Raw genomic sequence first — 15,136 nt, 5'->3', positions numbered from 1 at the left:
TGCCTGCTCAAACATGAGGCAGGGAGTGTGTCCGTCGGCGAGAGACAACATCTCATTCATTAAAGCCGAAAGAGGTCTGTCGCCCAAGCCATCCAGGTGCAGTAAACGGGCAGCCCGCTCGCGCCGTGAGAGTCCGAAAGTCCTGAGGAGCAGGGCTTTGAATTCCGTGTACTTGCCGTCTGCCGGGAGCGACTGTACGAACTCCGCGACCTGGGCCGCTGTGTCCTGGTCGAGGGAGCTCACCACATAGTAGTAGCGGGAGTCTTCCGAGGTGATCTGGTGAACGTGGAATTGGGCTTCGGCTTGCTGGAACCATAGGTTTGGGCGCTGTGTCCAGAAACCCGGCAGTTTCAACGAAACCGCATGAACAGAGGCGGCGTCGGTCATTTCTGGTCCAAAAATCGTTTGGACCGTCGGGGTCACCAATTGTAGCGGTGTGCTACACGCAGCGCTAAAATTATGACATGGAGTCAGTAACTGCAGTCGAAGGAAAAAACTTTATTCGAAATCTTCAGCCTCACTTTTAAGCCTCCCTCAACCTGCCCCCCATGGCGCAGAGGCTCCAAAGCTCTGTGCTCGCAAACCCCCATAGGCTATCTAATTGTGAGTCGGTTCGGATGTGCCAGGAAATGGGTCGCCACAGTACTATGCAAAAGTCTTAGGCACCCTAGCTATAGATATGTACCTAAGACTTTTGCACAGTACGGTATATCTACAGAATACATTTTTTATCATTTAATGTTATGTGTTAATATTATTTTATGTGCTGTATGTGACATATGTACTGGGTTTTGCACCTTGGTCGCAGAAGAACATTGTTTTATTTAGCTGTATACATGCATATGGCTGAATGAATATACAGTTTTAACTTGAAGTCTCGTGTCTGCAGGCTCTGTGATGTTTACTCTGCTACGTGCTGAACTGAGGCTGAGGTAGTGGGCTTGCTCCAGCTGCTCTGTGCTTTGTCTTTGTGGACTCACTTTCGTTCTAAATGCTATTCGCTTTATTGTTTGCACAATTTTTCTCTCTCTCCGCACATTGGGTGTTGGTCACTCTTTTTTAAAATGTGTTTTTTTTTTGGGTTTCTTTGTTTTGTGGCGGCCAAAACAAAGCCACAATCTCAAGATTGTATAAAGTATACATACTTGGATAATAAATGTACTTTGAATTCCAAAATTTAAACTTCAACGTAATACATCCAGACTATATTTCAGGGACAAGCACACCGTACGCTTGCTTTACCATCCTATCTACTTGTGTTGCTACTTCCAGGGAGCTGTAGAATTGGACCCCAAGATTCTCTTGGACATCAACCTTTCCTTCTCTCTATCTGTCCTCTACTCACTGTGATTTTTCGTGATATCTGCAAAATGTGATACCTTAAGAAGGTGGCATCTATCATTAAGGGCTCTCACCATTCCCGGACATGCTCTCTTCTCAGATGTGCAGTGAGAGCAGTCTGACTATTTCCATCACCACCTGGTGTGGCGGTCCCAATACAGAGGATCACAAGGTAGCAGTTTTATACATGTGCAGTCAGTTTTACAGATGTGTGGTGGAGAGCAGTCTGACCATCTGCATCACCGCCTGGTGTGGTGGTTCCAATGCAGACAACCACACACTTTTATAGATGTGCGGTGGAGAGCAGTCTAACTGGTTGCATCACCGCCTGGTGTGAAAGCTCCAGTGCACAGGGTCAGAAGAAGTTGCAGAGGGTTGTAGACTCAGCCAGTTCCATTATGGGCACTAACTTCCCCACCATCGAAAACATCTTCAAAAGATCCACACTCAGCCTTTTAGAAACAGCTTCCTCCCTCAGTTGTCATATTTCTGAACAGTCTTTGAACTCTAGTGTGGATTACTACCACACTATTCTTCCTTTGCACTATTTATCATTTGCTGATTGCAACTTAGTGTTTTTTTTGTCTTGCACTGACCACTGCCACAAAACAACAAATCTCACAATCTATGTCAGTGATGATAAATCTGATTCCGAAATCACCCTGCTTTTATGGAGAGAAATTGCTGTAGTTTTTGCCTTAAACTAAATGGACACAGAGTGGCCCAGTGGTTAGTGTAACACTTCCCAGCACCAGTGACCCAGGTTTAATTCCCACCACTGCCTGTAATGTGGTTGCATGCTCTCCCTTTGAGCTGTGTAGGTTCCACCGGGTGCTCTGGTTTCCTCCCACACTCCAAAGACGTTCAGGTTTGGTTTAGTAAACTGTGGGCTTGCAATGTTGGCGCCAGGAGTGTGGTGACTCTTGCGAGCTGCTCCCAACACAACCCTGGACTGTGTTGGCTGTTAATACAAACCACACATTTCACTTCAAAGTTTCAATGTGTGTGTGTGTGACAAATAAAGATAATCTTTCAAAAAATCTTTCCTGAATTTCATCTTTAGATATACCAGTTGGTAGGTTAATTGGTTACTGTAAATTATCCTGATTAGACTAGGGTTAAATCTGGAATTGCTAGGTGGCGTGGCTCGAAGGGCCCATTCCGCGCTGTATCTCCAAATAAATAAATAGGATCTTGTGCTTTTCCTGGTGTATATGACAAATAAACTCTTCATGGTCTACCAGCCAGGTACAGATACCAATTATAACCGATGTTTCGATGACAAACTCTGTCATCTTCATCAGGGACGATGCCTCGGCATGACTACAGATTAGTCATGATAAATACCACAGCCCAAGCATCGTCCCTGGTGAAGATAGCAGAGTTTGTCTTTGAAATGTTGGTTATAATCAGTACCTGTATCCAGCTGGAAGCCCGAGAAGAGTTTATTCAAAATACATAAATAGCTAGTGTTTGATATTAGCCCAGACATACAGTGTACCATGGTCAATTGTTATTAGCCCAGACATACGCTGTACCATGGTCAGTTACTATTAGCCCAGACATACGCTGTACCATGGTCAGTTACTATTAGCCCAGACATATACTGTACCATGGTCAGTTACTATTAGCCCAGACATATACTGTACCATGGTCAGTTACTATTAGCCCAGACATATACTGTACCATGGTCAGTTACTATTAGCCCAGACATATACTGTACCATGGTCAGTTACTATTAGCCCAGACATATACTGTACCATGGTCAGTTACTATTAGTCCAGATATATAATGTACCATGGTCAATTGTTATTAGCCCAGACATATACTGTACCATGGTCAGTTACTATTAGCCCAGATATATACTGTACCATGGCCAGTTGTTATTAGCCCAGACATACGCTGTACCCTGGTCGGTTACTATTAGCCCAGATATACACTGTACCATGGCCAGTTGTTATTAGCCCAGACATATACTATACCATGGTTAGCTGCTTTTAGCCCAGACATACACTGAACCATGGCCAGGGTGTCTGTTATTTATTCAACACATTTAACCACCGTTTTTTTGATTTTCATCATGTGATTGCCATCAGATTCAGATGCAAATTTATCGAAGTATATTGAAATATACAGTGGAATGTATCATTCGCATGAACAACCTGCACACCCAAGGATGTGGAGGGGGCAGCCCTCTTGCACTGGCCATTTCCACCCTGAGGAAAAGACACAGGATATCCACTCTGTCATGTCTCTTATTATCTTACACACCTCTATCAAGTCACCTCTCATCCTTCTTTACTTCAAAGAGAAAAGCCCTAGCTCATAAGACGTGCTCTCTGATCCAGGCAGCATCCTGGTAAATCTCCTCTGCACCCCTCTAAAGCTTCCACATCGTTCCTATAATGAGGTGACCAGAACTGACCACAAGACTTCATGTACAGTATAATCAAAGTTCAAAGTTTGATCAGAGTTTTGTAGAGCTGCAACATTATCTCATGGCTCTTGGACTCAATCCCCTGGTTAAAGAAGGACAACACATTATCAACTTCAGATTCAGTTTTTTTTTATCACACGTACATTGAAATATACAGTGAAAGGTGTCCTTTGCGTGGGAGCTGCTCCAAGGGTCACCACACATTCCAGCGCCACCATAGCATGTCAACCACATTTAGCAGAACAACACAAAGAGCCAAGACGAAACAAGAGAGCAACTGCAAAACAAACCTCTTTCCCATCCTTCCCACCCACTTGCTCACACCCCCAGGCCTCGAACTCCAGACTAGACAAGACCAGTTAACATCCCAGTTGAATAAAACAATCCTTTAAGAGTGGAGACCTTGCTGAATAACAACCCTGCACAGTGTCCTACCTGAGGAGAGGAGACTGCCACTACTCCCGCTGATGATCTTCCCTTTGCTTCCCATGTTGGCCAACTTGGATGTCTTCAGAGTCCCCGTTTCAGTCAGGTCGATGGCAATTTCACTCAGGCTCCTGGCAGCGTGGATTTTTGACTGAGGGGTTGGGGGGGGGGGGGGGAGAACAAGCAGAATCAGAATTATCATCTCCGACATATAATCTGAAATTCGATGTTTTGACTGATTGCATTAAAGTCTGCTATGGAAATGCCAATTCCCAGAAACAGTAAAGTCCACAGGAACTGATGGACATCACAGAAAAAGCCCTCCTTAGCATTGAGCACATGCAGTGTAACATGCTGGCATCAGTGCTGCCCTCCAGCGTTCACTCAGGGGAAAACAAACTGGACTGCATTCATCTGCAGACTGCTGCAGGCTTGCTCTTGTCGACAACATTCACGGACTCAGGGACTTGCGATACGTTAATACTTTTGTGTGACTGTACGTTTACTGTTGTCTTATATGTACCTTGTACTGTGTATTACTGTTGGTATTGTGCTTTACACCTTGACCCCAGAGTAACACTGTTTTCTTTGGGTGTATTCATGGGTATTTGTGTATGGTTAAGTGACAAATAAAACTTGAACAAAGTTATCATTGGGATCTCACTTTCTCAAAACTGGAAAAAATAGAAGGAAAAAATCTGTTCAGTTCAGTTTCAGTTTATTGTTATTTAAAAACCACAAATGTAATGCAGTTAAAAAATGAGACAACGTTCCTCCAGAATGATATCACAAAAGCACATGACAAAACAGATTACACCAGAAAATCCACATAACGTTTGGCAATCCAGAGTCCAGAGAGGCTGCTGCGTATTAATATCGCATTACCATCTTAGCCCGTTCCCCAGAAAGGAGCTCCGAACCCACCAGACAAAGCAAGACTACCCAAACACACCAAGTCAGGAGACCAACTCTAGCACCCAACAAACCAAAAAACTAAAGCTACAAGACCTGCACAAAACCACATAGTTACAACAGTGCAAACAAGAGCATAATTGATTAAAAAAAAATCCATTTTAAATATCTCTTATGTGTAGAGACTTAATGTAAAACCAACAGGCAATCAGAAAGTGATGGGCACAGACCAGTCCATCACAGGCAGACCCTCCCCAGCGCTGAGCACATTTGCAAGGAGCACTGCCACAAGAAAGCAGCATCCATCAGCCACAAGAAAGGACCCACCATCCAGGCCTGGCTCTGTTCTCGCTACTACCGTCGGGCTGGAAGCACAGTAGACTTAAGTCCCACACCCAGGTTCAGGAGGTGTTATTACCCGTCAACCATCAAGCACTTGAACAAAGGGGATAACTACACTCATTCTGTTTCTGGTGCACCCATAACCAATGGTCTCACTTTAAAGACTCTTTACTAATTCATGCTGTTATTTATTGCTATTTATTCATATCTGCATTCGCATGGTGTGTTGTTCATTGATCCTGTACACCTGCAGGAAAAAAAGCCAGAAAGCTCTGTACCAACTGGAATTGAGTTTAGAAGAATTGTGGGGGGGGGGGGGGGGAATCTCATTGAAACCTACCAAATATTGAAAGGCCTAGATAAAGTGGACATGGAGCGGATGTTTCCAATAATAGGTGTCTAGGTCCAGAGGGCACAGCCTCAAAATAGAAAGACATCCCTTTTAAACAGGGAACGGGAGGTTTATTTAGCCAGATGGTCACAAATCTGTAAGGGCGGCAAAGGCTATGGTGAAAAGGTAAGAGAATTGGTTTGAAATGGAAATCAAATCAGCCATGATTGAATGGCAAAGCAAACTCAATGGGGTCAATAGACGAATTGTGCTCCTATGTCTTATGATGTTTAGAGACTCTTACATAGGCCCATGGATGAAAGAAAAATGCAGCATCATTGGCTGTGTAGGAGGGAAAAGATAGGCTGATTCTAGAGTAAGTTAAAAGGTCAGCACAATATTGTGGGACAACTGGCCTGAACTCTGCTGTCCTGATTCGGGTTCAGTGCTTTGATTTAATTTCTACTTTTTCTTGTTAATTTTCTACTTGGCTTTAAATTGGCTACAGTGATGACTGGCTGTGGACTCACTTTTGTGAATTTCAGTTCTAAATGTTATTCGTTTACTTTTGTTTACAATTTGTTTCCCCCCCTCCCCCCCCCCACACACACATTGGGTGTTGGCCAGCCTTATTTAGTTTTAGTGGGTTCTATTGGGTTTCTTTGCTTTGTGGCTGCCTGTAAGATGAATCTCATGGCTGTATACAGTATACATACTTTGATAATTAATGTACTTTGAACTTTATTTTGTCTTTTTGGTCACAAAGCCTTGCAAATTTCTACAGATGTACCATGGAGAGTATTCTGACTGGTTGTATCAACATCTACTATGGAGGCACAAGATCGTAAGAGACTCTACCAGCTCCATTACTGCCACAAACCTCGCCATCATCAAGGACATCTTCAAAAGGCAATGCCTCAAGAAGGCAGCACCCATCACTAAGGGCCCTCACCATCCAGTACCTGCCCCTTCTCATTACAGTCAGCCCTCCTTATCCGCGGGGGATTGGTTCCGAGACCCCCCACGGGTACCAAAAAACGTGGATGCTCAAGTCCCTTATTTAACCTGAATCAGTGCAGTGGTCTTCAGGACACAGTGGAACCCTGGACTTTATTTAACATGTCTCCGTGCGGTGGACATTAGGACCTGGCGGTGCAGATCTGAATCCGTGGTGTTTCTGGTCACGAAAATAATCACGATCGCGATTGAAAATAAGGTGGAATTGATAAAGCGATCGGAAAGAGGTAAAACGCCATCAGTCATTGGAAAAACATTAGGCCACAGTCCGTCAACGATCAGAAAAATTTTAATGGAGCATTTGAAAGGCTCTGCCCTGATGAAAGCTACAATTATTACTAGGCAACGCAGTGGTTTAATTATTGAAATACATATGTTTCTTAAGTGTTTTATATGCATAGAAAGGTAAAATATGTACTATATACTAAGAAAAACGTTTGGCTAACTGACGCTAAATAATATCTGATGTACCTGTTCCGACTTCAAATCCGACTTAAAGATGGACTCAGGAATGGAATTTTTTCACAACACGGGGACTGCCTGTACTTTTAAGTTATTTCTAAATTACTTATAATACCTAATACAATGTTGTACTGTATTGTTTAGGGAATAATGACAAGAAAAAATAGTCTGTACATGCTCAAATAACCAGTGCTGGAGAGAGAACTTCTGGGTTTTCCCGATCCATGGTTGGTTGAATCCGCGCATGCGGAATCCGTGGAAAAGAAGGGCAGACTGTACCACCATCAGGGAGGAGGTATATGACCCTGAAGACCTACACTCAAGATTTTAGGAACAGCTTCTTCCCCTCTTCCATCACTGACCAACGACACTGCCTCATTACCCCTCTTAAACACTATTCATTTATTTCTGAAACTTCTGTAATTTTCTTGCCCTGTACTACTGCCACAAAACAACAAATTTTCAACACATACTGTATCACTATTAGCAAGCCTGATTCTGATTCTTAAATGCCCAGAATCTATGTATACTACCTTGTTCTGCTTCTCTTGCTCTATTCATTTACATTCATGGGACGGCACAGCAGTGTAGTGGTTAGCACAACACTTTACAGTACTAGCAACCCCCATTGTCTGTAAGGAGTTTGTACCTTTTCCCCATGACCGCATGGGTTTCCTCTGGGTGCTCTGGTTACCTCTCACAGTCTAAAGATGTACCATTTAGTAGGTTACTACATCACTGTAAATTACTGGTGATTAGGCTAGGGTTAAATAGGGAGATTTCTACGCAGCTCGACTCAAAGGGCTGGAAGAGTTTACTCTGTGCTGAATCTCAATAAATAAATAAATTCAGTGGCCACATTATTATGTACACCTGCTCATTAATGCAAATATCTTAATGGCCAATCAAGTGGCAGCAACTCAATGCATTAAAGGATACATATATGGACAAGAGGTTTGGTTGTTGTTCATACTAAACATCAGAATGGGGAAGAAATGTGATCGAAGTGACTCAGACTGTGAAATGACTGTTGGTGCCAGACCGGCTGATGTGAGAATATTTTAGAAACTGCTCATCTTCTGGGATTTTCACGCACAGATCTCTAGAGATTACAGACAATGGTGTGATAAACATAAACAAAATCCAGTGAGCAGCAGTTCTGTGGGAGAAAACACCTTGTTAATGAGAGAGGTGAGAGGAGAATGGCCAGACTGGTTCAAGCTGACAGGAAGGTGACAGTAACTCAAATAACCATACGTTACAACAGAAGAATGCACGACACATCGAATCTTGAAGTGGATGGGCTACAGCAGCAGAAGATCACAAACAGTGTGCGTGTGTGCGCGCCTGTAACTCCTGGTTACCGTCATGACAAGCTTTTTGCATCGATCTTTTTGGTGATTGCTCATCGTATGGCGTGTCTTGGGCATCTGAAACCTGGTGAAGCCCATCCCTCTCCAGGTTTTTTTAAAACATACTAGGAGGTACCTAATAAAGTGGCCACTGAGCGTATATTTGCAACTTACAGTAATTTTTAATGTCTTGCATGGTACAGCTGATACAAAACACCACAAATTTCACATTGTGTCAGTGATAATAAACCTGTTTCTGATTCTAATTACCTTAGAGTCATAGAGTAATAGAGAAGTACAGCACAGAAACAGGCTCTTCTACCCATCTAGTTCATGCCAAAACATTTAAGCTGTCTACTCCCAATGACCTGCACCCGGATCACAGCCCTCCATACCACTATCGTCCACATACCTATCCAAACTTGTCTTACACATTGAAATCAAGCTCACAAGCACCACTTGTGTTGGCAGCTCATTCCACACTTTCACCACCCTCTGAGTGAAGAAGTTTCCTCACATGTCCACCTTAAATTTTTCATCTTTCACCACTAACCCATGACCTCTACTTGCAGACCCACCCAACTTCAGATTTACCCTATCTATACCCCTCAAATACCATCAAATCTCTCAAACTTTTAGGTTCCATCCATTTCAAGGTTTGACATCTTGTGCATTCAGAGATGCTCTTCTGTACACCACTGTTGTAACATGTGGTTATTTGAGTTACTGGCAACTTCCTGTCAGCTTGAACCTATTCAATCTTTCCTTCTAATTCAGGTCCTCCAGTCCCAGCGACACCCTTGTAAGCTTCCTCTGTACTCTTTCAACTTCAGTATTACAAAACCTCTGTAAGACCTCTGCAAACTTTGGCACACTCCCCGCTCCCCTAGGAGGTCGTGTACCCAGGACGTGAAGGTGAAGCGCAGTTAAACCGCTTAACCCGAAACATCTAGGTTCATTTGTACTTACTTTGCTTTGCTTCCTGTCCAGATAGAACTGGTGCTGGCTAATGGCCATTGCCCAGATCGACTTAATCAGAGCTGCGCTGGCGTACCATGTGTGCACTGCGATTCCACTGTGACCAAAGGTTCTCCTGGTTACAGAGGCCCTGAGAATGTAAAGAGAGAGCCAGGTTACAGCATGCTTTCTCTTCCAGTCCCTGGTGGGTATAGGATTACCAGCACTGCCGTTTTATCGCCGCGACACAAATCCCTGCCTTACTACAGATGCAGCGGTGATCCTGCTCCGAGAATTCATACTTCGCCTGATGGAAAAATTCTACATGCTTCCTTGAAGTTTAGTTTACAAGTTTAACGAGAAGGACAAAAATGAGATACAAGAGAGAGCCTTCCATTTGCATTAAAGCAGCAAATATTCCAGACTTTGCAAGGAGCCTGTTTAATCTGTTTCATTCTTCTCCTGACCTTGTTCAATGCTGTGCAAACCAAGCTTTCAGTATTCATTTTTTTTAATATGCATAATTTGTCTTTAGTATATGCTATATATACGTACTTTGATAATAAATTGACTTTGAGCTTACCTGCGGGGATCATGAACTTCCACAGAAAATTTCTTCTCTCTGAAGTACAGGTTCTCCAATTGCCTCCATTGGAAAATCTTAACAAGACAGAAGAAGTCGGGATGAAAAGTGTTTGTAATTCCAACTGCTTTTAACATAAGAACGGATCTTGGACACACACAGGGACATGGTTTGTTACACGGCTGTCTCCTCTCCTACTCAGCATTAAGGGGCTGTGAGCAGGTTCCTAAACACTTTGGGTGTGTTTTCCTGAAAAAACTTCTCTTTTCTTTAAAAAAAACGGCTGATAAGTGCCTTCCTGTAGTCTGTTCTCCCTCTCTAGCTTCCACACAATTCCTATAAGTCCAGACTTTTCCTAGGCTGAACACGTTTAGTGCTCTGTTCTGTGAGTAGAACCGCCTGTGACTCAGTCCTGGATGAATGCTGGAGATAATTTCCTCCTCTCAACACGGGAAGACATTTGACCATATGCCCCCTCGTGGGATCTCGACTTCCTGCTTAACTATTACTGGCTGCAAAGAACTGAAAGCTTTAAGGGTGGGTCTCTTCAGAGACCATATGATTAGCCAAAAATTAAAAGGAAACTGCACTTTAGAGTTTCAGCTGAACGATTCTCAGCATTCCTTAGGAAAAAAAAATCACAGCCTTTAACTCCTACGCCACCCCTCACTTTCGGTTCATTTGGATGACTGAAGTCTTCTGTTTTGTTTCGGACTGTTAATCCACGGTAACAAGAGTGTTTCACATTGCACAGGCAGGGTGAGGAATTTCAAACATGTCAGCTGTTTGCATTGGGAAGTTTTCCAGCTGACACCCACTGGGATAGCGTTAAAAAGACTGACCCGTCAGGCTGGGATAACTGCACACTGTCACACACACCAGGCGAGGGCCAGATGTTTGGGCAAGAACTACCCTCTGTGTCTTCCGAGCAGAGGCAAGAATCCACCGGGCCCTCGCGTTCATTTGCAGCTCAGTTCTTCGACGGACGCTCATCACTGGGATCTTGACTCCGCATGATAGCGCAGCGGTCCGTGTCATGCTTCACAGCGCCTGCGGTAAGATCGGGGTTCGATTCTGAAGGAGTTACTCTGCAGGTTTCTCCCACATTCCAAAGACATACAGTTAGGGTCAGTGAGTTGTGAGCGTGCTATGTTGGCACTGGAAGTGTGCTGACAGACAGCGGTGGGAATTGGAGCTGTAAAGCATTATTTACGCTAACTGCTATGCCACTGACTCTGCAGAGGCTTATATTAGTTAATGAAACAGACAAATTACCACATCTTGCGTGGCTTGGAGTTCAAACTCATAGCAGTTATCCAGCTCCTCCTCACCTAAATCTGTCCGATACTCCCTACCTGTTGCTTCCTCCTGGTTAACCAGAGATTTATTTCTCACATCTACATGGCAAAATAAGATAAAAAGCCAACAGAGTGAGAGGATGCACTGCGGGAGCCCACAACTATCACCATGCTTCCGGTACCAACATTAGCAGGCTCACAACTCACTAACCCAAACCCGTACATTGTTGGAATGTGGGAAGAAATTCAAGAAACCTACGCAATCACGGACAGAACTTACAAACTTCTTACTGATGGCAGCAGGAATTGAACCTGGATCGCTGGCACAGTAAGGCATTACGCCAACCAATATGCTACCGTGCGGTCTGTGGTACAGTAATTCCACTAGTACAAGAATGTAGCAGAGAAATGCACAGAAGGTCTACCGGCATCTGGAAGGGGAAGGAAAGGGTTAACGCTGTACCCAGCTGCTTTGGTGAGCGGGAGCTGCAGCAACGATCGGTGTTTATGTAGCTGCTGCCGACCCACTGTGGATTCCCAACATTTGCTTTTCCAGTTTTAATAAAAGTCACCAATTCATTGCAAGTGTAAAGCAGCGGCCAGCTGTAACCGCACCCCACCTTTACAGCAAGTGACGAAAAGCTCACTTCGAATTAGAAAGGTATCAATTAACGCAGAAGCCACATGCTAGAATGACCTGGCAGGTTAGGCAGCAACTATGGAGAGGAACAGGTGGTCGACATTTCAGGTTGAGACCCTTCATCAGGCAGAAGCCAGAGGAGAAAAAAGAATTCCTGCCAGGATTGAACTCTGACACCCCGAGCTGTAATAATGTCGCACTAACCACTTACGCTACAGGAGAATTCTTGATTCCAGAGCCCTCAATGGAGAGCAGCATACACAAAATGCTGTAAGAACTCAGTAAATCAGGTACCATCTATGGAGGAAAATGAATACAAACACAAGAGACTCTGCAGACGCTGGAAAACTTGAGCAAAAACCCACACAAAATGCCAGAGGAACAGCAGATCAGGTAGCATTTATGGAGAGGCATAAACAGTTGACATTTTGGGCCGAGACCCTTCATCAGAACTTGAAAGGTGGGGACAGAAACAAAAATAAGAAACTGGGGGAAGGAGAGGAGTACAAGCTGGCAGTGATAGGTAAGACCAGGTGAGGGAGAAGACAGGTGGGTGGGGCAGAGGGGATGAAGGGAGAAGTTGGGAAGTGATAGGTAAAGGGCTGAAGGAAAAGGAGGGGAACTAGAGGGAGGTAAGGGGCAGGTGAGGAGAAGGGGTAAGAGGGGGGCAAGAATGGGGAATGGACAAAAAGAGAAGGGGTGGGAATCAATGTTGAAAGATTATGCACACAAAGTTCTGAGAAACTCAGCAGGTCAGGCAGCATCTATGGCAGAGAATAAACAGTCAACGTTTCCGTCCTAGACCCCTTATCTAGACTGTTTATTAATTTCCACAGATAATGCTTGACCTTCTGAGCTCCAACAGCATTTTGTGTGTGTTGTTCTGGATTTCCAGCCTCTGTAGAATCTTGTCTCTCCTAGAAATGTACAAATGAATTTCAAGTTGGTATATGCTGTCATATAAATACCTTAATAATAAATTCACTTTGACAGATACCACACAATATCAGGCACTTTAACCCACTGGGTCCATAATGACCATCAAGAACCACCCAGCTACACTAATCCCAATTACTAGCAGATAGCTTGATGATTTAAAACTCTGACAAGCTTCTGTAAATATGTAGCAGACAGTATATTGACTGGTTGCATCATGGCCTGGTATGGAAACACTAATACCCTTCAACAGAAAATTCTACAAAAAGCAGTGATTATGGCCCAGTCAATCATGGGTAAGGCCCTCCTCGCCACTGAGCATACCTACACAGAGTGCTGTCGCATCCACGACCACACCACCCAGGACTTGCTCTCTTCTCACTGCTGTCATCAGGGAGATGGTATAGGAGTCTCAGGACTCACACCATGAGGTTCAGGAACAGTCATTACCCCTCAGCCATCAGACTCCTGAACCAGAGGGGATAACTTCACTTGCCCCATTATTGAAATGTTCCCACAATCTATGGACTCACTTTCAAGGACTTTTCCGTTCATGTTCTCAATATTTATTGTTTATTTATTTATTTATTATATTTATTTTCTTTTATACTTGCACTTTGCTGTCTTTTGCACAGTGGTTGTTTGTCTATCTTGTTGGGTGCGGTCTTTCATTGATTCTATTCTGGTTCCAAGATTTATTGAGTATGCCCACAGGAAAACGTAGGATGTACATGGTGACATATATGTACTTTGATGATAAATTTACTTTGAATGTTCAACTTTGATTAAAGTGATCTACTGAATATTGTGAGAGTCTCTGCCTTCAGAATATTTAAATAGGTAATTGGGTTTATTCTTGTTTCACAAACCGAGGTACTAAGGTTCAATGAAAAATTTCTTCTGCACGCCGTCCATACAGATCAGTTCATCACATCAGTGCACTGAGGCAGTACAAGGGAGAACAAGCACAGAATGCAGAATAAAGTGTTACAGTTACAGAGGAAGTACAGTGCAGGCAGACAATAAGGTACAAGACCAATACGAGGGGAGAATGTGAGGTCAAGAGAGAACCTGATCACACTAGGGGACTGCTTAATCATCGTATTACAGTGGGATAGATGCTGTTCCTGAGCCTGGTGGTGCACACTGTCAGGTGGTTGTAGCTTATGCCTGATGTCGAGGTGCCTGATCCACTTTGCTCGTTTTCTTGTGTGGGAGGAAGGAATGGGGGGTGGGTGGCAATGTGCCCGATCTGTTTTGTTTGTTTATTTTTGTGTAGGAAGAGGGATTTGGGGGGTTGATGGGGGTTTCTTTCTTGGTTTCATGGCTACCTGGAGAATCAAAGACTTTCAGAGTTATAAACCTTTGATGGAAGAGAGAATGCCCGGGCTGGGAGGGATCTTCAATTATGCTGGCTGCTTTACTGAGGCAGCGAGATGTATAGACAGAGTTGATAGAGAATATCCTGTCTTTCTAAAGCAATAACTCAAAACCTCATCCTACTATGTGATGATGCACACCAGGAGATGGCACTATCATCGCCCAGTTCCCCAGAACAGGTAGAGAAGGTGGTGGAGGTGGCGCTGGGCACACTGGGTTTCATCAGCCAGGGCTCTGAGTACAGGACAAAACACAGAGTGTTGGAGGAACTCAGTGGGTCAGGCAGCTTCTGCAGAAGGAAATGGACAGTCAACGACTCAGATCAAGAGGACTCAAAGTCAGCAGGTATAAAAGGGTGCAGGGAAGGGCTGGCAAGTGATAGGTGGATGCAGGCGAAGGAGGGTGAGAGTGGGAATGCTAAGGTTTTATAAGGCATTGACAGACCGCATTTGAGGTATTGTGAGCAGTTTGGATGCCTCATCTAAGAAAAGAGGTGCTGATTGGAGAGACTCCAAAGGAAGTTCATGAGAATGATTCCAGAAATAAAATGGGTAAGGTATGAGCAGCGGTTGATGACTCTGGGCCTGGACCCACAGGAGTTTAGAAGAATGAGGGGGCATCTCATTCAAACCTATTGAATATTGAAAGGCCTAGTTAAGAGTGGATGTGGAGAGGTTGTTTCCAGTAGTGGGGGGAGGAGGGGTCTAAGACCAGAGAGCACA

The 15,136-nt window shown here is 44.0% G+C and overlaps 1 protein-coding gene across 4 annotated transcripts in view; it reads right to left on the bottom strand.

Annotated features, from left to right (window-relative positions):
* frmd4a (FERM domain containing 4A) overlaps positions 1–15,136 on the bottom strand; it is a 359,939-nt gene that overhangs the window by 64,990 nt on the left and 279,813 nt on the right. For all 4 annotated transcript variants that reach the window (XM_059987419.1, XM_059987418.1, XM_059987420.1 and 1 more), the window contains 3 exons: positions 10,161–10,237; positions 9,590–9,728; positions 4,214–4,355 (listed from right to left, as the gene is read on the bottom strand). In XM_059987419.1, the coding sequence (XP_059843402.1) occupies positions 4,214–4,355; positions 9,590–9,728; positions 10,161–10,237 (358 nt within the window). The remainder of the gene's footprint in view (positions 1–4,213; positions 4,356–9,589; positions 9,729–10,160; positions 10,238–15,136) is intronic.

The sequence above is a fragment of the Hypanus sabinus genome, chromosome 13, assembly GCF_030144855.1.
Source record: "Hypanus sabinus isolate sHypSab1 chromosome 13, sHypSab1.hap1, whole genome shotgun sequence".
In the NCBI taxonomy this organism is placed as follows: Eukaryota; Metazoa; Chordata; class Chondrichthyes; order Myliobatiformes; family Dasyatidae; genus Hypanus; species Hypanus sabinus.
The sequence above is the reverse complement of the archived record's forward strand: the minus strand, read 5'-3'. Positions and strand labels throughout refer to the sequence as shown.